At 35.0% G+C, this 21041-nt stretch overlaps 4 protein-coding genes across 5 annotated transcripts; 1 reads left to right on the top strand and 3 right to left on the bottom strand.

Annotated features, from left to right (window-relative positions):
- Positions 1 to 3424: 3424 nt before the first annotated feature.
- Positions 3425 to 7213, top strand: LOC113729908 (luminal-binding protein 5). The gene is made up of 8 exons (XM_027254230.2): positions 3425 to 3607; positions 4278 to 4545; positions 4641 to 4855; positions 4957 to 5199; positions 5330 to 5809; positions 5939 to 6093; positions 6251 to 6333; positions 6405 to 7213. The coding sequence occupies exons 1-8, from the start codon at positions 3550 to 3552 to the stop codon at positions 6898 to 6900; spliced, it is 1998 nt and encodes a 665-aa protein (XP_027110031.2). The 5' UTR covers positions 3425 to 3549; the 3' UTR covers positions 6901 to 7213.
- Positions 7214 to 10769: 3556 nt separating this feature from the next.
- On the bottom strand, positions 10770 to 14955 carry LOC113729906 (acyl-CoA-binding domain-containing protein 1-like). The gene is made up of 6 exons (XM_027254229.2): positions 13957 to 14955; positions 12721 to 12826; positions 12530 to 12636; positions 12036 to 12127; positions 11617 to 11714; positions 10770 to 11081 (listed from the first exon to the last, which is right to left on the bottom strand). The coding sequence occupies exons 1-6, from the start codon at positions 14490 to 14492 to the stop codon at positions 10902 to 10904; spliced, it is 1119 nt and encodes a 372-aa protein (XP_027110030.1). The 5' UTR covers positions 14493 to 14955; the 3' UTR covers positions 10770 to 10901.
- Positions 14956 to 16560: 1605 nt separating this feature from the next.
- Positions 16561 to 18711, bottom strand: LOC113729905 (glucan endo-1,3-beta-glucosidase). Of its 2 annotated transcripts, XM_027254226.2 has the most exons (5): positions 18502 to 18708; positions 18288 to 18391; positions 17415 to 18191; positions 17006 to 17321; positions 16563 to 16899 (listed from the first exon to the last, which is right to left on the bottom strand). In XM_027254226.2, the coding sequence occupies exons 1-5, from the start codon at positions 18563 to 18565 to the stop codon at positions 16877 to 16879; spliced, it is 1284 nt and encodes a 427-aa protein (XP_027110027.1). In that variant the 5' UTR covers positions 18566 to 18708; the 3' UTR covers positions 16563 to 16876. The 2 variants fall into 2 exon arrangements, with proteins under 2 accessions (XP_027110026.1, XP_027110027.1); XM_027254225.2 differs by having other exon boundaries at positions 16561 to 16899; positions 17415 to 18391; positions 18502 to 18711.
- Positions 18712 to 19057: 346 nt separating this feature from the next.
- Positions 19058 to 20651, bottom strand: LOC113729904 (thylakoid lumenal 17.4 kDa protein, chloroplastic-like). The gene is made up of 4 exons (XM_027254224.2): positions 20470 to 20651; positions 20216 to 20352; positions 19628 to 19877; positions 19058 to 19426 (listed from the first exon to the last, which is right to left on the bottom strand). The coding sequence occupies exons 1-4, from the start codon at positions 20573 to 20575 to the stop codon at positions 19203 to 19205; spliced, it is 717 nt and encodes a 238-aa protein (XP_027110025.1). The 5' UTR covers positions 20576 to 20651; the 3' UTR covers positions 19058 to 19202.
- Positions 20652 to 21041: the final 390 nt, after the last annotated feature.

Here is a 21041-nt window from a genome sequence, read left to right as displayed (position 1 = left end):
GATAGATATTTCGAGCTCGAGCTCGTCCGAGCCTGGCTCGTTTGTGATAAACGAGTCGAGCTCGAGCTCGAGTTCGAGTCACATTTCCTTTTTTCGAGTCGAGTTCGAGTGCATATTATGGCTCGTTAGCGCTAACGAGCGAGCTCGAGCTTGGCTCGAATTCGTCACGAGTCGAGCTCGGCGTTCAGATACTCGGCTCGACTCGGCTCGATTAACAGCACTAGCTCCAGGTGCAGGAACATTAGATCCAGTCCAAACATTAGCGAGGGCTAAGCTACTTGATTTGATTTTTTGAACTTCTTTCTTAATCTTATACGATTTGGAGTCTCTCTGATAAAATGAATCAAACCTTCCCCACCTTATATGTACCTTTTGTTGGAATATTTTCAAATATTAAAAATCTGAGCAGAATTCTAAAAGTGCTTTCTGCATTTCATTCGCAACTTTTCAGGTTTCAACCATCATTTGAAGAGATACAATTTCAGACATGTTTCTAACTGTTAATAACTATTTAGAGAACATGAAATCTTATTTATATAGATCAATTTGTGATCTTTTGATTACAGATAAAAGGATCTATAAATTCTAAAAAAATTTCTACTCAGAAATTGCTTCAATAATTAAAACCTTATAATTGATCAATCATCATATGGAAAAGTAGCTCTTGAATTCTGATACAAACCTTCCTGCACAAAAGTCTTCCTCCACTCTATCTCCTTCACTTTTCTAGATTTTCCTCACCCAAAAACTTGTCAAGACCCGCTCTTGGCATAAATTTTCAACATCTCCATGGATGCATTGTTTATGCTAGCATAGGAGGTGACAAGGCAAATTTCTGGTAAGAGAGTCGAGATATCCAAGAGACGAGCTCACCTGCAAAATAAGAAGTAGTCGGAACTATGTCTCCCGGTCTCACTTCGATGCCAAAGTCAGAGGTTGTTTGGGAGTTGCGTATATTAGATCAAAGATTGTGTACCTCAAGTGGACAGAGAAGCGAGTTTATATACTAAAGAGGTCTACTAAAAAAATGATGAAGTCTGGTTGTCGGTTGTCATAGGACAGTTTAGGACGGCAGTGACAGATGTATTATTGGATAATAGGATGGTTGACAGTCACATCAATCCATCAGTCATTGGTCACGTCATTCGCAGAGGCGTCCGTCGTTCTGGGTTAAGGATATGGCTGAAGGGACAATGGACAGGTGCAACCGTTTCTGGCGGTTTTGATCATTTTCAACAGCGCATAACTTTGGTTGCACACAGCTTAACTTTGTTTGCACAACGTGTAACTTTAGTACAAAATTTTGCGGGCCCTACACATATTGTGAAAATCGATGTACAACTAGTGATCTGGACCGCACATTTTTTTTTGGCCAAAATCTGGCCGTGAACAGTTCAGGAGCTAATGACCGCTCCTGCCCCTCACCCATGGCGGAAGTGAGCTCTCATCATGGGATGACCAGGGCGAATTCTCCCAGATCAGGATGGACCGAGGTGTTTTGTACTTTGGTCCTATCAGGGATCCACGGGAGAAAAAGGGTAAAATTGGCAAAGATGAGGAGGAGGGAATAGTGGCTGATAATGGGGGCTCCGCTTGGATTAGCTGTTTTTGGAAGTGTTTTTTAAAAACTTTACTGTAACTTTATATATGAAAAACTTTTACTGTAGATGTTTTTGGATTGTTTTTAGAGGTATTTTTAAAATATTTTTTTGAATATTTTTTATAATTTAGAATTTTGTTGAGATTCTTTTTAAATATATACTGGCTCTATTTCTATATATTAATGTTTATTTATTTATATATATAATATTTTTATTTCAATTTTATTTTTTAATATGTATATTATTATATATTTACTATGCATATACAAATATATATTAATATACATATTATAAAACAAAATTGATATGTATATATTTATATATTTATATAAATATATATAAATATATTTTAAACAAATATTAATATTTATATATAAATACATATATTTATTTCAATTGATATAATATATATAATATACACATTAATATGCATAATTTAAATTACATATTAATATTAATATAATTTATATATATAATAAAATATACATAATTGAAATATACATATTAATATATATTAATATACATATTATAAAACAAATTTGAAATAAATATATTTACATATTTATATAAATATATAAATAAATAAATATTTATATAAATATATATAGATATATATTTATATTTAAATAAATATAAATATATTTTAAACAAAATATTTATATTTATATATAAAAATATAATATTTATTTCAATTGATATAATATATATATTATACATATTAATAATTGAAATATAAATATCAAAATATACATATTAATATGTATATTAATTTACATATTATAAAAATATTTGAAATAAAAATATTTATAAATTTATATAAATATATATAAATATATTATTTATATAAATATATATAATTAAATATATATATATTTAAATAAATAAAATATAAATATATTTATAAATATATGTAAATATATTTAATTATATATATATATATTTTGTATTAATATTTATATATAAATATATATTTATTAAACAAAATATATTTTTGTATATAATATTTATATATAAAAATATTTTTGTATATTAATTTTTGTATTAATATTTATATATGTATTTATATATTTATTAAACAAAATATATTTTTTTGTATATAATATTTATATATTAATATATATATTAATATATTTTTTGTATATTTGGAGTTGTTTTTAAAATATTTGCTTGGATATGGTGTTTTTTAAGTTGTTTTTGTTAAATTTTTACTGTAGCATTGTAGATGAAAAACTCTCAAATCCAAACGGGGCCGGGGTTTTTCGTAATAGACGCGAGAATGAATTTTTAACGATGATTGCAGTATTGGTATATCTTATTTGTTATGAATATCTTGATAGGTAAATGCTGAAATGGCCGAGAAACTTCATAAGTCCTGTTCCGAAAGTCTGTTTACATCTTGTAGCGTAAAACATTTTACACTAGAAAATATTTTCCTAGCATCTTCTGTTTCCAAACACTAGAAAATCCGAAAATTATTTCCTGGAAAATATTTTCAGTTCAAACAAACAGTCCCTAGCTGCTAAAACTTTTTCATTTTATAAAATCATTGGCACGAACTTTCTAGAACAAGCGAGCGACGAGGACGTCCAAAAAACTTTGAGGGCCAAATTAGCCAATTAACAACAAACACCAGAACTAGCGGCTAAGATCAACCCAACGCGAGGGCCAACATGAGGATCAAGCCGATTGGCTCCAACATGTCATATACGAAATCCCATTGGTCCACGTCAACAGCTGTGACACAATTACACATCAGTCAAACATTCATTCAAATGCACCCACCCGCAAAAAGGTTAAAAAAATATAAAGCTTCCCTATGTCCCTCCTCTCGTCTCCACTCTCCACTTCTCCATCTGCGAGCGGCCCCTTCTCCACTTCTCCTATAGGCATTTGTTTTTTTGCTGTTAAAATTCTCGCATCGCCGGCCGGGTTACTTAGCTTAGCGGCAATGGCTGGTGCGTGGACAAGACGCGCATCCTTGATCGTTTTCGGAATCTTATTCTTCGGTGAGTAGGAGACTGTTACTTACGTTTCTACTTTTTTTTTTTTGGTTTGATGTTTTGGAGTTGAAACTCAGAAATGTTAAAACTGCATCTCTAGGAAATTCGTGATTTGAGAGTTTACGCAGTGATTGCTCTAATTAACGGTGCCGGGCATGTGATTAATTAAATCGCACTTTAACGTGTTCTGTCTCCGGTGTTGTCATATCTGCCTTGGACTTAGCGTTGATGTCAGCAATTTGATAAATATAAATATCTTGTTCAGATCTGTTTTTATGCTTATATGAGTAGCTGGTTTTCTCGTTTCTCTATGTGGATTAAAAGAAAGTTTGTGCTTGCATGATCTTGATGGAGGACAATTGAATGCCGTAATTTTAGTCCTCTTTTTAATATCAATGGCCTCTCCCGTCTCAAATTGATTGAATGGTTTTAAACACTTTCCTTGCAACCAACTCTGAAGAGAGTTAAGAGTTAGATGTAGTAATTATTGTATTGAGTTGAAAACCGACACTTGGAGTTAGGCTGTGGCCTGAATCGATCTAAGTTGAATTTGAGAGGGATGAAAAGAAGCTTAGACTAGGCTGACACACAATTGTAGGATTTCCAGTTTCTTACACCTGGAGTTCCTACACAATTGGAACACGTTGTGTAAACTCTGGCGGCTTGTTTTGAACAGGAAGTTTTTTTGCATTCTCCATTGCGAAAGAGGAAGCAGCCAAATTAGGAACGGTTATTGGGATTGATCTTGGAACAACTTATTCATGTGTTGGTGTTTACAAAAATGGGCACGTTGAAATCATAGCAAATGACCAAGGTAACCGCATCACCCCTTCGTGGGTCGGCTTCACTGATGGCGAGAGATTAATTGGTGAGGCTGCAAAAAACCAAGCAGCTGTTAATCCCGAGAGGACCATCTTTGATGTCAAAAGACTTATTGGCAGAAAGTAATGTTTACTTTTTTCTCATTTTTTGTTCATGTTTAGACACGTTATTAGTATATTCATTCACTTTAATTTTGCAATCCTGCTACTTCAAATAGATTTGAGGATAAAGAAGTTCAGAGAGACATGAAGCTTGTTCCATACAAGATTGTGAACAAGGATGGAAAACCGTATATTGAAGTAAAGATCAAAGATGGAGAGAAGAAGGTCTTTAGTCCAGAAGAGATCAGTGCTATGGTTCTCATAAAAATGAAGGAAACAGCTGAAGCATACCTTGGAAAGCCAATTAAGGATGCTGTTGTTACCGTCCCAGGTTGGTGGAACTCATTGAACAGAATATTTTAGCTTGTCATATTTTAGACTCTAGATTGATTGTTCACATACTAATAAATTGTATCCTCCTGCAAACTGCAGCTTACTTCAATGATGCCCAGAGGCAAGCCACCAAGGATGCTGGTATCATTGCTGGATTAAATGTTGCAAGGATTATTAATGAACCTACAGCAGCTGCCATTGCCTATGGCTTGGACAAAAAGGGTGGTGAAAAGAATATCCTCGTCTTTGACCTTGGTGGTGGGACTTTTGATGTTAGTATATTGACCATCGATAATGGCGTGTTTGAGGTTCTAGCAACAAATGGAGATACTCATCTTGGAGGTACAGGCTATTTTGAACTCATGATTTCGAACTAATCAGGAGAGATTTCGACAATGCATAAGATTAGAAACTCTTGACTAGAGATTAGCATTGCTCTGTTTTATGTGTTCATTTTGTAAACATCTTGCAGGTGAGGATTTTGATCAAAGGGTCATGGAGTACTTTATTAAATTGATCAAGAAGAAGCACGGGAAGGACATCAGTAAGGATAACAGAGCTCTTGGAAAGCTGAGAAGAGAGAGTGAGCGTGCTAAACGAGCTTTGAGCAGCCAGCATCAGGTCCGTGTTGAGATTGAGTCACTCTTTGACGGTGTCGATTTCTCTGAGCCACTTACCAGAGCTCGCTTCGAGGAGTTGAACAATGATTTATTCAGAAAGACCATGGGACCTGTTAAGAAAGCCATGGAGGATGCTGGTTTGGAGAAACACCAGATTGATGAAATTGTTCTCGTTGGTGGAAGCACCAGGATTCCAAAAGTTCAACAGCTTCTAAAGGATTACTTTGATGGGAAGGAGCCCAACAAGGGTGTGAATCCAGATGAAGCAGTTGCTTACGGTGCTGCTGTACAAGGAGGAATCCTGAGTGGAGAGGGAGGTGATGAAACCAAAGGTATTCTTTCTGGACCTTTCAGGCAAATGGGAAATGGACATTACATATTTTAGCTAAAATTATGGAGAAGCAGTAATTGAAAATTGATTCTGTTACTCGAATGTTAATGTCTTTTGTTTTGTTGATCAGATATTCTTCTCTTGGATGTGGCTCCCCTCACTCTGGGTATTGAAACTGTTGGAGGAGTGATGACTAAGTTGATTCCTCGGAATACAGTTATCCCAACCAAAAAATCTCAAGTGTTCACAACTTACCAGGACCAGCAGACAACTGTTACCATTCAGGTCTGTTTTCTTCATTGGAGTAGCAATCATGTACATGTGAAGAAAACGTGGGAAATCTACAGATATTCGTGAAAAGCACTTGCCTTTTTCTTTTTCTGCTTTTCAAAAGGACTCTTAAAGTGGTGCCTGGTTTAAATTGTATTAATGTCATCTGCAGGTCTTTGAGGGTGAACGGAGTCTTACAAAGGACTGCAGGCTACTTGGGAAATTTGATTTAACTGGAATACCCCCAGCTCCACGGTATGAAATAGTGCGTGATTATAAAAGAGATTATATTTTCATTAACCAGAAATTATCCTTTGTCTGAATAGGGGAACTCCTCAAATTGAAGTTACGTTTGAGGTTGATGCCAATGGTATACTTAATGTCAAGGCCGAAGACAAGGCTTCTGGGAAGTCTGAGAAGATTACAATCACCAATGACAAGGGTCGTTTGAGCCAAGAAGAAATTGAACGTATGGTTCGTGAAGCCGAAGAATTTGCAGAGGAAGACAGAAAGGTCAAGGAGAAAATTGATGCCAGAAACAGCTTAGAAACATACGTTTACAACATGAGAAATCAGATCAATGACAAGGACAAGCTCGCAGATAAACTGGAGTCTGATGAAAAAGAAAAAATTGAAACAGCAACTAAGGAAGCTCTTGACTGGTTAGATGATAATCAGAACGCTGAGAAGGAGGATTACGAGGAAAAATTGAAGGAGGTGGAAGCTGTTTGCAACCCAATTGTTACAGCAGTTTATCAGAGATCGGGAGGAGCCCCTGGTGCTGGATCTGAAGAAGAAGATGAATCTCATGATGAGCTGTAGAGAAGTATCTGATCTACTTGGAATTTTCTTTTTTTTTTTTCCCTTTAATTTGGTATGTAGGACTGAAAAGACGTAGGATAGGACAACAAATGATTTATCAAGGATTTCCTTTTTCTGTCCTGGAGACAAATTGGAATAGGGCAGGATGGAGAAGGACTAAAGACTAATGGGGGATCGAGATCACCACAACTCCCTGCTTTCCATCCATCTAGTTCCTTTTTTCAATATATGTATAGAGATTTATAAATGCGGATTGAGACAATGTACCCTTTTGATGTAGTGATTCTCGCGCAACCGAAGAGTTTATGCTTTATTTTCAGTTTTTTTTTATCCCCCTAAGCAGGGAGCAAAATGATCATGGGGACTCGGAAATGGAGGGACTCAACTCTAAAACTTCCAACCTAATTATTTATGCTTTTTTTTAACCTAATTATTTTTGTAATGGTGTGCAAGGACCTTGAGGCGCCAGCGTGATTTGGTGCTATGAGATGACAAAATTGCTACGTCACAGTTATCTTTCTTTATAGTGCGGTAGGACTTCCCAACCAAAAAATAAAAAAAAGTTCAAGATATTGTTAGAAATCTCAGTATGTTTTATCTTTATTTCCATTTTTTTCTTTTAAATTAAAGGTTAAAATATAGAAAAGTCCCTTGAGATTATAAGAACGAACATATAGAAAAACTCTCTATAGTTTTAGTATATTGCGGTATCTCATGATTTGGACTAATTTAAAAAAGCGATGAAAATCGTTTGAATTAACAAGTTTGAAATACACGCAACACAGTACCTTGTGATTTGAATTAATATGAAAATTTGATAAAAATCATTTAAATTAACAAGTTTGAGATTGCTTGACATGAAAAATAATTTTCTAATTCAAATTTTTAGCTGATATACCTATTAAACTCCTTAGAACTCATAAAATTTTCAAAAAAACTCAAAACTTCCAAATACAACTCACCTTTTTTTTATACATAAAGTAAATAAACAAAAATTTTAAAATAAACTTACCTTATTTGTATACATAAAATAAATAAATAAATAAATAAAAACTTCCAAATACAAGTTACATTATTGCTATACACAAAATAAATAAATAAAAGTAACATGTAACCATAGAAAACTTTTCTGTAAATTGACTTAACCATAGGTGGTTTTTTGTAAGTTTGCTTAATGGTTGTTGGAAGGTCTTTTATTGCTCACATATATTAGGGTAATTGTAACATTTCGTCCGCCTTCATTAGTTTTGATAATTTCCGTTTATGTTTCAAATTAGTTCAAACCATAAGAGACTTTTTTGTATGTTAGCTTAACTATAGGGATTTTTTTGTATTAAAAGAAGGAAATTCCTTTTTTCGTTGCTTAATTCCATGTTTAAATGCACTTAACCCCCTACACTTTTATGCTTTATTTGTGCTTTATCCTCTTCAACTCATTAAATAAACAATTTGCCTCTCTTTGATATTTGAAGGTAAAAAATACCTTTACTATCTTATTTTGTTTCTTTTTTGTTTACCCATTCTATAGTTTTTTCTTTTCCACTTCTTTCTTTTATTTTTTATTTTTTATACTATTTTTTCACTTTTCTCATATCACTATTTTGTTTCACTTCCTATCAGTGTTACTAATTTATATGCATATTATAATATTATAATTATCTTTTACTAATAATTTCATGGGATAATTTCAGAAACCTCCCCTGAGGTTTCTGACAGTCTCACTCACCTCCCCTGAACTTTGCAAAATATCAGATACCTCTCTTGTCAGATTATTGGGCCCTATTTGTGATATCATTGATGATGAATTGACAGATATACCCTCATCACTTATGATATATTTTGAAGCTATTTTGACAGAATTAGTTAAATGAGTAATAGAGATATAGCTTTTGATATAACTTATGATATACCTTCTATTCCACTTTATACTTTTTATTCGTAGTACAATCACCAATGAAGAGTTTAGCACTAGTGTTACCTTTCTATGAAGTCATGGGGATCATGTTTTTTTTTTTTGTAAGACAATTATCTAGTGTAACTTTTTACTTATATTTGGGTAAATTTGATTTTTAAAAATTCAATGACGTAAATTATATATTACATCATCTCATAAAAGTGATGCAACACAATTTGGGTTATTGAATTTTTTGAAAATCAGATCTACCTAAGTTCTGGTATTCAAACGAAACTTGTTGAATAAATTCGACTAACTACAGTGTGAATTAATTCTTTTTTTTTTAAAAATCTCAACTAAATTATCTAGCACTAAATGAAATGAAGTATCTTGCTACTTCATTTCATTTTCCACAGAGAAAATCGCAAAAAGAGTTATTAAACTATTGAGAATTTGGTTATTTGATCGTTACACTATTTATTTAACTGCAATTGCCATTCACTCAATTAACCGAATAGTGAAATTTTTTTTGTGACTTAACTAGTAAAAATTTATACTTTTAATCACTCAAATAATATTTTTTTATGACTTAAATAATAAAAATTTATACTTTTAATCACTCAAATAATATTTTTTTATGACTTAAATAATAAAAATTCATACTTTTAATCACTCAAATTATAAAACTATACATTTTTTTTATATCACCAGAAGTATGTTTCAATTAATTGAATGATCATATTAGCTAAATAAATGTCTTATAGCTAAAACAAAAAAATATAAATAGCATTGTAACACTACTTGAAGAAGCCATCTGCATTTGTCTCTATTTGGTTCAACTGAGTACTTTTTTTTTTTGCTTTTGCTTTAGCTCAAGTTGTAGATAAGCAAAAAAGGCATATGTGGAACACAAATATCATCTCACTCCTCAAAATATTTTTTTAATGCTCATTTTTCTGACATGGGCTAATCTTGTTACTCCAACTATAATTTCAGGAGAGGTATCTGATATTTTACAAAATTCAGGGGAGGTGAGTGAGACTGTTAGAAACCTCAGGGGAGGTTTCTGAAATTATCCCTAATTTCATTCTTGTTTTATTTATTTATACTATTAAAAAATTTAAGACAAATTGGATGGCGTAAAAAAATTATAACCATTACACTATTTAAAAAGATACTAGCAAACAAAAACTTTAAATTACTTAATATTTAAAAGTATTTCCCAAAAAAGGTAACTAATAATTTTATTTGCTTTTTTTTATGTAAAGTTAATTAACCATTATATTATTACAATCTAAATTTGTTACTATTGACATTAAAATTTATTTTATTCTAAGCTCTAAACATATTTATTAAAGTAATATGTGAAATAGTTATATGCGTAGATAACATATATTTTGTCATAGCATAGACTTTATCATCATTAATACTTCCAATAACAAAAGATAGAAATAAATAGAGAATAAGTTTAAAGATTGCAATTAATATATATATAATGGCAAAGAGAAGAAAGTAGTCAATTATATGAGAGAAGTGAGAAAATTTTAAAGACAAGGGACAAGTAGAAAAAGAGCAAAAAAAAGGAGGAAAAAGAAATTAAAAAATAATTAATATGAGAGGAGTTCTTTTGATCTAAAATAAAAAAAAGGACAAAATGCCTATTTATTGAGTTAAGAGGATAAAGTACAACTAAAGAGTAAAGTTTAAGTGGATTCCATACTTTTAACCCTCAATATTATTTCAGTATTTCTTTTTTCCTTGCAAGGGTAGAATATCTAACATCTTTATCAGCCATAGGAATGGGGAAAGTAAGTTCAAGTTCAATCCCAGTAAGATTTATGGCTGCTGTTAACTCAGTTTTTGGATAGAGCATAAAACCTAGAGTTCAAAACAAAATGGAACATCTATAGTTAATAAAATTCAAGCCAAAATGCTAAAATCAAATCAAATAATGCAAACTAAAGCCAATGAGAAATAAAAAAGAATGCAACTTCCAAATGGACATAGCATATGTTAAAGATGACCTTTTAAGAGGTAAACCTAATAATTATGTATAGCATGTACAATGTTAAAATTTCAATCAGTGGAATATAACACCGAAAAATCCTCAGTCAGTCACATTAGCTGATTGCTGCATCCAAGGCCAGTTCAATTCACAAAGATCGGCAGGAGAATTGCCATCATTGTCCTTTATTTCTATATCAGCTTTATGTTTCACTAGGAATTCTGCAAGAGTTGCCCTTTCACATACAGCAGCATAATGTAATGCTGTTTGACCATCATTGTCCTGCAGTAGAAAGGGACAAAAACTTGAGCAAGCAATGAAACATCAGTAATTATAAAAGGGTTAAAGGTGAAAATAGCTGTTTTCAAATCAGCTGCCACCTTCGCAAATAGTCCTAAGATGAGGATCATCGGAAATGGGGGAAAAAAATAAAAGTGCATGCCAAATCATCTCAATGTTGGCCTCTTCTTACATTTTTTTTGGCCAAGCATCAGGAACAGAATGAAAAGGCCAGCACCTTACGCCTCTCCCCCACGCAGAAAAGAACAAAAATAAAAATAAATAAAAAGAACAAAAAAGAGGGGAGCGATTGAAAATCGAATAACTTCTAATTCCTAATAAAGAAGCGAAAGCAAAGGTCTTTATCATCTAAACACAAGGTATAACCAGATATTAAAGTCATAGCCATTGGTTAAAAAAAGAGCTAAAGGATTTCACTTAATCCCCCAAAACAATGTGGTATGGTTATTACATGAAAGGTCAAAACATGAAGAAAATACATAACAGAAGTTCAAAGTATATCAAGGTAGTCTTTCACCTTTGCATTTATATCAGCACCTTTGCTTAGAAGCAATTCTGTGACATTCAGATGACCACGATCCACGGCCCAGTGTAACGGCGCCCTACCCTCACTATCTGCAATTATTTTAATGAAACTACATGATATCACAGTGAAACATGAAAACACACTAGGATTCTTATTTCATTTTGTGAAATGCATCAGATTTCAATGTTTGCCATTCATTTCAAGGACCATCAAGTAACTGGTGCAATATTGGCAAATGAAAACATATTTTCCCCATTCATTGCTCATTCTTCCAGGTAAAATCCAGAAGTATATAGTCCAGCAGTAAAGGGTTCTTGAAAACTAGTTTAAAAAACTTTTATTACCCAAATTACAAGTTCATAACATCACAAAAAAAATTCTAATCTTCAAGACAGAAGAAAAAAACCAACCCTTTGCATTTACTGGAAAACCATTTTCAATGCACTGAAGTAAATTCCCTGCATCTCCTTCTCTCGCAAAAGCGTGTATTGCATCCAATTTTCTGCAAAGAATGTAGCAATCCTTCAGACTACAATTCAAAGTTTGTTCAAAGAACAATTATCCTTGAATCATATGCACTACACGAAGTGCAACAAGAACAATTAGAAACTGCTTAAATGCCGATGCCGTTTGATGAAAGCATCGCAGAAGGGGGGTGAAGGGAAGTGCCACAAATAATAACAATTGGAACCTCAAACACGAAGCAATCAAATTAAATGACAATCATGTTGTAAACTAAATATCATGTTGCATCTTGAAACTATATCAGTAACCTCTAAAAGGTAAATTGTGAAAGCCCTTCACCATTTCAACAAAGCCTAAAGATTTGTATTCAATCAAATAAAGAAAATCAAGTTCAAGTCTTCAAATTAGACCTTCAATCTAACATATGTAGAAATCTTACAGGTCATTTCCAGGTTCATCCTCATAAGTAAAAGTACTGAAAACAGGTCCCATCGGTCCTCTGGATCCTGCACTTGATGCACCACTAGACTCTTTACCTTCCTTCTTCTGTCATTAACCATGTGTAACAATAAGGACTAGCACCCCCAAAAAAAAAAAATGCCCAGTAATTTAGACAGTTTAAACACTTACAGTAGCTGTATTGGTAATCCAAGAAGGATACAATTCAGTAACAATCTCAATGTACTTCTGCATTGCTTCTTCAGGGGGCATAGCACCCAATTTCTGCCATGCTTGCCTAGCGAACATGAGATTTTTTTCTCACTTATCAGAATTGAGATATTCATCCCAAACAGAAGAATAACTGATAGACATCACATAATAAACAATCATCTATCTCACAAGCTTATAATCATCATATGTTAAAAAAAAAACCCAAAAAGTGTCTTAATATGAGTACTTTCCCAGACAAATGCATCCATCTGAAATTTAGACCAAAAAGCACAAAGAACAACAAAGACCAAGGAGAGCGTTTTCAACAGGAAAACCAAATACAATCACACACTGGTCACTAGTAGTATAATCAAAGCTAATAGCACTCTCTATTATCTTTCACATTCTAAAGATCACTCAGTAACCAGTCTTGCCTCTCATTCTTATCTCATATATAAAAAGATGAGTCCAGATTCCCCGTGCACATATGACAACACTCCCAAATTTTGAAGGTGGTGAAAACAATTTGATCAACCACCCCGACAAGGTATTCTCAAACACATTAACCCAAGTTACAAACAAAACAAGGCTATTCTCATAAACATCAAACCAAGTTACGAGGGAAACCATGTATTTGCTTCAGAGTGACTTGCAAGCAAAGGTAAAAATGGATGACTAGCATGATATACAGAGGAATGAAGTTCGAAACTGACAACCTCACAATCCAAACAGACAATTGATGAAATTTTACTTGCATGAGAAATTTCTTATTAGAGAATACTTCATTTAGATTTATTACAAGTGGAGGATAATATGATTTCTAGACGATATGCTTTGAATAACGGGGCTAGGCAATTCTCATTCATTGACCAATGGAAGGATTAGAAAGAAGATATATATATATATATATAACTAGCCTTGCAATGGCCATAAAAGCCACAATGTGAGGGTAATTTATCTGGTAGAGAAATTAAAAACCAATTCTTGATTGGCCACAACATTCCAGCAAAGCTTCAATTATAAAACTATCTGCACAAGAATTGAACCAACCAGCCACTTGAATAGTACAAAAATCACACCGAATCAACCACAATAAGATCGTAGAAAGAGTACAGTAACAGTTTGCTCATCCACAAATGCATTGCAAAAGTGTTCCTAGTGTGTGTGTGTGTGTGAGAGAGAGAGAGAGAGAGAGAAGCTGAAAAGGAGCATTACCACTTGGCACGGGCAGTCATCTTGAGGGGCGACGGCTGAGGGGTGCTGCAGGGTCCCTCAGTGGCAATCTTATACAGGCCGTAGAGCTGCAGCTGCACATCATTCGAGACTTTCTGTGATGACCTATCCGCAGCGGTTGCGGCCACAAACGCGGTTGCCGCACTAAAAGCCTCATCCAATTCGGTACTCTCAACGCCCTCCCAATCACTATCACTATCACTACCACTAGTATAAGTATCGTCCCCACCAGGAGTAGTAACTGACCCGCTCTCCTTGGCGACAGCGGCAGCAATGTCCTTTTCTGTATCGGCAATCAACGGCTTGTTCTCTTCGAAAACCCTAGAATCTGATTCTGAAATTTCCCGTTCGATCGCGGCGGCTGAGGGTTTCGATTGGGATTCTTCGGTCGGATCGCCACGGACGACCCGGAGATTTTCTTCTCGGAAAGCGAAAATTACAGCGAAGAGCTTCGCAAGCAGAAAGGAGAAGATTACGCCAAAGAAAACAGATTGAATAAATTGTTGCCATTCAGCCATTGCGTAACCGAATGATCTCAAGGAAAGGGGGGACAATTTTAGATACTGGAAAAACTTTTATCGAAACCCTAGCAGAAAAACGAAACTGTAGACGAAGAATTTTATTCGCTGCTTATCCTATATATATTTAAGATATCAGTAGTAAACCCGTGGGACTGGGCAGTATGTAGAGATCGAAACAAAAGCAAGACGAAAGTTGCCGCCACTGCCTCAACCTTGACAGTCGCTGTCGTAGACGTAGATGTTCGTTCGACGGAGATGTATCATCGTTCTTCGAGTAAATTACTCTTTCTACTACAGTCAAAAAGTGTCAAATCAACAAATAATAGCGCAAGTTCTTCAGTGCGAGTTTAAAATTGGGAGGCAGAAATTTGGCTCATCCGCTTCTAAATTCCCAAATTTGAAAACCCTGGGGATTTTTCACCTTATATTTATTTACTTTTGCTTTACCAATCACCAATTCACCGCCTCGAGGCAGAATGGACATGATATATAAATAGTTTTTGTTTTCAATGAAAAATTTACAAAAACAAAAATAATAGGCTAAATCAGGTATTGCCCCCCTTTAAGGATCAAATAGCAAATTGCCTCCTATCGACGACCACTAGGCAAGCGTATGTTTCTAGCAAAAAACAATTATGCCCTCTTTGTTAGACATTGTTAGATGATGATCGCTTTTCTTTTCTCCTTCTTCGCCATCTTCTATTTGTTTAGATAGGGTATTATTTGAAATATTATTTAAAATAATTATTATAGAACTTTTTATGATGTGATGTATGTGAGATAAAAAAGTAATTGAAAAGATAAAAAATTGTATTAAAAATTGTAATGGTGATATCAGCAAATATATTTGGCCAAATAATCTACTGTCCAGACAAATGTATAATGGATTCCTTTTTACTCCATCGGCTAGGATTTACAAATTTTAATAGTAATGTATCAAAGAATTTATTTTTATGGTTTAACATATTATATTTTCTCATTAACAATTTCTTTTGTTGGGTTATTTAGTTATGTAGAATGTTTAACTATCACAAATTATTATACGAAACAAGAGTGCATACATAATTAAAAAAACCTAAAGTAGTTTCTATTGTTCTTTAACAAATTCTTGTTGTGTATCAATTATTGATGCAATTTTGATGGTGCACTAGTATGCATTAATTATTAATAAGATGTTTATGATGCACTAATTTTTAATAAAAATAGAAATTACATAAAGTACTATTGTTAAATAGTTTTAGTTTCTTATAATAATTTGTGATAATTAAATATTCAACAAAAATATATCTGTATATGATTGTGTGTCAAATAAACTGTTAATAAGCATCAAGAAGAAAAGTAGATGAAGAAAAAGAGTAAAATATTTATATTTAACAAATAATGCATAATGATAATTTGTTAATAAAATAGGAGTTACTTAGAATAAATATATACTTTTTTAAAATTCTTGTGCTAATTATTTTTTTTTTTCATAAGACAGTCTTTAGTACATTATTATGAAAATTTGTATTTTATAGTAGGAAAGAAATTCAAACAATAATAAGGAAAACTACATGAAGAAATAGAAAAAGACAAATGGTCATTGGACAATATTCTAACAATGAGGGCATAATTATACTTTTGCTATCCAAATACATTAGACTATTATTAGCATTAGCGGGTAATTTGTAGGTTTCATGAACATAGGGGGCGATGTGCTACTAACACCTAATTACAAGGGGGCAAAATGTATTTAAGCCTAAAAATGACAATATTGACTTTATATACAGAATAGAACTTTGCGCATGAGGTAAACCATATCTTACTCATTTTGGATGATTCCATTTTAATAGAAAAGGAGCAAAATAATAATAATGATATGATGATAAACGTCTCCATGTTGCCCTAGAAATTTCCATTTTCCTCTCAATTCTGAAACTACGTTTGGTCCTGTTGATTGGTTTGATACGTTCGGCTACTGTTTGCAGGGTTTTCCATTTCTGGATTGGATTCTCTCTATGTTTTTTTTGGAGGGCGGGCCGGGGAGTAAGAAAGACAACTTGCATAAATAAACACCTACTATTTCTGGATTAGATGATCTCTTTGTATGCTGAACTTATTCAGGTTTGGAGACTTGTTGGAGTGGAAAAGCTTGTGGATAGTGGATACAACAAATCGTTAGGACTGCATACCCTACAAATAACTCAAAACTTTGGTACATAAAATTTTTTCTTGCTTAGCAGAGAATTCCTCTTAAATTTTTGCACCCTGTAAAGTCTATACTATTCTTCCACTATTACTCGTTATCCTCACATTACAGTGCTCATATGACATTTCTTGCTTCACAGCTCTGAACAACAGAATTTAGCAGCCAAGCATCCGTGAATCCCAGTTTCTTCTTTTCAGTATTTGCAGTTCCCATAACCTGAAATTTGAATATAAATAGATTACACAAGTTAAAACTATGATTATGCATCACTAAGAACAAAATGAGTGTTGAAACTTGATCTATGGTTGCAAAATCAACATACTTGGATCTGATTTGGTGATGGCTCCAGTTCCTCCGAAGTCACAGGCGTAATCATTCCTTCCCGTAGCTTGATAATATGCATTCATGGCATAGGCTGCATGACCTCGAACAGTGTTGGGAAGATAGCATGCTCCGCCCTCTTGGATTGGTTTGCAGTCCATTCCCAATCCACATATATAATCAAGATTCTTCTGCAATGCATCTTCTTTAGCTCCTGTCTCCGGCAGACACCATCGTTTTGCCCCTGAAGCCGGGATTGGACTGGGATTGACTGGTGCAGCTTGTGGGGTTGGGTAGGAAGGGAAATTCGCTTTAGCCTGCCAGAGCCAAGTTTACAAACCAATCAAGCAAATGAATACAACTACGAACAAATATCTAGCACTATGGTGATTATCAGCAGCTGCAGCTACCGTTGGCCGGAGAATTCCAATGTCATATACTGGAGTCATATCTGGCTGGAAGAGACCAAAATTTCTCTCGCAAGTTGGCCCTGGCTTTAAATCCTCATTAAAAAGAGCAAAAATGTACGTCTCAAATGTTCTGTTCGGCATGAGGGGTGTCCCAACCCCAGATGTTACATGCTGCATGAGCTTTCTGTTGTATTCAGCTGCCGTATCGGCATCAACGCCAACTTGCCCTGCATCTCCTTTTGAGGGCCAGCCTGTTTCAGCTATGACAATCTCGAGATCAGAAAAGTCCAGGAGCTTTAGTGCTGAGAAAACTGCATCTAATTGGCCATCTAGCATGTTTGTGTAGGTAAACTTTGTGTCGTCATCAAAAGCGCCTGAATTGGGCCTAAATAGTGCATAATCTAGAGTGTCCGCAGAGCAGCCAAAGAATGGATATGGGTTCACTAGAAAAGGTGAATCCGTGGCTCTCAGGAAGCTTAGCAATGGCTTGAGCACATGAGTATCATAACCTTGCCGAAATTTCCCACTGGACGGTGGGCTTGAGCTCGAAAGAATACCTAGGGAATGTGGAGTTGAAACTTTAATACGATGGTCTAAAGACTCAGCAACAAGGGCAGTGTGGAGCGTCTGCATTGCAGGGACAAGACTGGTTATCAACAATTTGCTAGCACTGGAAACTACTTCATTCCCTACAAGAATCCGGACTATGTTGGTGGCAGGAAAATGAGGTGTAATGTTGGCTGTGACCCACTGTTGTGCAAAACTGAGATTTGTAAGCTGTGGAATTTCATTATTGGGGACAGTTAATGTAATGGCAATACCAGTGTGAGCAAATGCTTCTAAAATTTCAGGGTTGGCATCAAAAAGCCTCACACGATTGATAATGGTGTTTTCGAGGAGAAAATGTGCAACTTCAGCTGGCGGAGGTAGGTTGTCGGCCACCGTGCCATAGTTAACACCAATAGTTCCTTCAATTCCTAATTGCAACAATAAAAACAATATGTTTAGTTCTCTATTTAGGAAACAGTCTCTTTATCAACTATATAAACCCCGAATCCTGCGGATTGCAGATAAATTTAAGGCATACCTTGAATATTTACTGAGGCAACAAGCAAAAGTGCGCTAATGACATGAACGAGAGTGGTGCCCATGTTCTTCTCCGTCACTCTGAATAGTACGTAGGTGATGATTTATGGTGTGATTTGTGGGAGACGCAGATTAGGCATAATTGAATGGAAGATTACTTCTGGAGATTGGGATTCTTTGCTTTCTGGCTGTGTGCTTCATGGAGCATAAATGCTGGAGTGTGTTTGGAGAAAAAGAATATTTGATGGACCAACTTTTACTTTCAGAAAGAACTGCGAATCTACATCCTTCCTTGGATCTGTAGCCTACTAAAGCAGAATTCGATTTTCTTCGTGGTCATTTGTTTTGTCTTTTTTGTTCTATACATATAATTTTTTGAAAATTTTTAGAAAAACTTGCAGCTTAATTGACATTTGAAGCTTAATAGTACTAAGCTTGTCTTCCCCCAAAACCATCTATCTCCTGGCAACATTTGCAGCATAACTGACATTAGAAACTGACAACAAACAAAGCTTATGAAAACTGAGATGTTTTGCCTACATGGGCTATAACAAATCTGTACGAAAACGAGGACACAGTAAATCTGCAATTTGAGGTGCATTACATTATAAATTCTCATAAATACAAAAATTGCAGTTTACACCATTAGTCTTAGAGAGAAAATTGGATCAGAAGCGAAAGCGATGGAAAACAAGGCCGGAGTCATCGGCACCCCAAAGTAGCTCTCCCATCCTCGCTGATAGTTTTATTTGTGCAAAGCTTCTGAAGGTCGATGTATCCTATGATAGTATCATCGAAAACTGCATCTTGAAGTTGAGCTCCGTCAAAGGTGGATCCAGATAGTACAGTATTCTTGAATAAAGCTCCCTGGAGGTTGGCTTTCCCAAAGTTGACTCGGTCCAGAACTGCATTGGAGAAGTCTGTACCTGCAGATACACCTTAGAAGAATTAGTCTGATCTCAAGCTCAAAAAGAATGACGCTTTCCTCACTTTAACCAAGCCAAATACGATGGATTCTCGCCTTTACAATCGATTCCCAAAGTTGATCAGGTTTTTAAGTAACACTAGTACTAATTTTGAGGCTGAAATTGAAAAAAGGAAAAAGAGAAAAGAAACGGTGGAAGTACCCTTAAAGCTTGCTCCAACGGCATAAGCCTTGGTCATGACGACTTCAGTCATGTCAGCCCCATCAAATTTAGCTTCGGACAGGAGCGCCGCAGCGAGAGATTTGCCCTTGAGGTTGGACTTGTCATTTGCGTAATCACAAAAGCGGAGATCGAGTGGCTTGTCATACACACCATTTGCTTGACCAATGGTGTTGCCAACAAATGCACGCTCACACCTGTTGGGCTCTGTTGACAGCGGCGGCAACCTTATCTGCATACGAGTATATCACTATTCACTACTCCTGCTATATACTTAATCATATCGCTCAGGCTGTGCCTCTTTATATCAACAGCAGTCAAAAAGTATTCTATCATCTTCAAGTTTGATACGCGTGTGGTGCACAAGAACAGGCTAACCACAAGATCAATTGTTAGTTATACGAGATTCTGTCTTGAGACTAACAAAAGAATGCTAAATATATTGATATGGCAACACCCAAAGATCGATGACGCAAGATTTTGGGCTCAAATTAATCTCCAAATGGACCTGAAATTGTGCAGACCGAAAAGGGAAAGGAAGATGAGATTGGTCGGCGGAAATTAACCTACATTTGCCCCGATGACGGGTGAGGCAGCAGTCACTGCCCAGACAGCAAGGACGCCACAAGCTACGCTTCTTAGCTCCTTGAATTGGGATACATTTTCATTAGGTTGTACTTGTTCGGGATCGTCGTCTCTTCTTGAAGCTGCCCAGATTACATTAAGATCAAACATTAATTTCTGGCAGTTCAAGTAGTTGTCAGATTAAAAGGGAGAGAAAAAAAATAAAGAAAAGATTAGTAGAGGTTCTTGACTTCTTGTACCAGAAAATCTAAGAGAAGAACGATGGTGTCTTGTTGAGAGGGAATTTCTTCCAGTGGCAGAGAAGACTTTCTGCGACAAAGGAGTTGAGTTTGAAAGGGTTGCCATTTTTGTGAATCACTGGTGTTTCTTCTTCAGTTTGTCAACGACTTATCCATCCAGACTGAGTGGATTGACCATTTCAGACGTACACATATTTTCCTTGTGACGTGGCATGCACATTAATCGACCCCGTAATCTGCTTCGGATAAAAACGGCTCCGGTGGAGTAGAAGCAGGTGGGTCAAGGCAGCTCAAGGAGGAGGTGTTTGATGTGCTTTGCTTCATAATTTGGGCCATGCATGGTTTAGAATATTCCAACACAGGTTTGTTTAAGATAGTGTATTATTTGAAATATTATTTGGAATAATTACTGTAACACTTTTTGTGATGTGATGTATGTGAGATAAAAAGTAGTTGGGAATATAAAAAGTTAGGTTGGGAAATGTGTTTGTGATGCAAGCGAAATATTATTTGGGATAATTTTGATATGGGAAATTTGCCAAATTGGTCCCTAACATTTACCAAAAACACTT

The sequence above is a fragment of the Coffea arabica genome, chromosome 2e (genome assembly GCF_036785885.1).
Source record: "Coffea arabica cultivar ET-39 chromosome 2e, Coffea Arabica ET-39 HiFi, whole genome shotgun sequence".
In the NCBI taxonomy this organism is placed as follows: Eukaryota; Viridiplantae; Streptophyta; class Magnoliopsida; order Gentianales; family Rubiaceae; genus Coffea; species Coffea arabica.
Note: the sequence above shows the minus strand (reverse complement) of the source record. Positions and strands in the feature narration are given on the sequence as shown.

What these genes read in the sequence shown, in the direction of transcription:
- LOC113729908 (XM_027254230.2), top strand. Translation starts at nt 3,550, where the DNA reads ATGGCTGGTGCGTGGACAAGACGCGCATCCTTGATCGTTTTCGGAATC. An exon ending in AAAAGACTTATTGGCAGAAA is followed by an intron (nt 4,546 to 4,640) that starts GTAATGTTTACT and finishes TACTTCAAATAG; the next exon opens with ATTTGAGGATAAAGAAGTTC. An exon ending in GGGAGGTGATGAAACCAAAG is followed by an intron (nt 5,810 to 5,938) that starts GTATTCTTTCTG and finishes TTTGTTGATCAG; the next exon opens with ATATTCTTCTCTTGGATGTG.
- LOC113729906 (XM_027254229.2), bottom strand. Translation starts at nt 14,492, where the DNA reads ATGGCTGAATGGCAACAATTTATTCAATCTGTTTTCTTTGGCGTAATC. An exon ending in GGATTACCAATACAGCTACT is followed by an intron (nt 12,637 to 12,720) that starts GTAAGTGTTTAA and finishes GGTTAATGACAG; the next exon opens with AAGAAGGAAGGTAAAGAGTC. An exon ending in GTGCTGATATAAATGCAAAG is followed by an intron (nt 11,082 to 11,616) that starts GTGAAAGACTAC and finishes TTTCTACTGCAG; the next exon opens with GACAATGATGGTCAAACAGC.
- LOC113729905 (XM_027254225.2), bottom strand. Translation starts at nt 18,565, where the DNA reads ATGGGCACCACTCTCGTTCATGTCATTAGCGCACTTTTGCTTGTTGCC. An exon ending in TGCCTCAGTAAATATTCAAG is followed by an intron (nt 18,392 to 18,501) that starts GTATGCCTTAAA and finishes TGTTGCAATTAG; the next exon opens with GAATTGAAGGAACTATTGGT. An exon ending in CATCACCAAATCAGATCCAA is followed by an intron (nt 16,900 to 17,005) that starts GTATGTTGATTT and finishes TTCAAATTTCAG; the next exon opens with GTTATGGGAACTGCAAATAC.
- LOC113729904 (XM_027254224.2), bottom strand. Translation starts at nt 20,575, where the DNA reads ATGGCAACCCTTTCAAACTCAACTCCTTTGTCGCAGAAAGTCTTCTCT. An exon ending in CACCCGTCATCGGGGCAAAT is followed by an intron (nt 19,878 to 20,215) that starts GTAGGTTAATTT and finishes ACTCGTATGCAG; the next exon opens with ATAAGGTTGCCGCCGCTGTC. An exon ending in CGTTGGAGCAAGCTTTAAGG is followed by an intron (nt 19,427 to 19,627) that starts GTACTTCCACCG and finishes GTGTATCTGCAG; the next exon opens with GTACAGACTTCTCCAATGCA.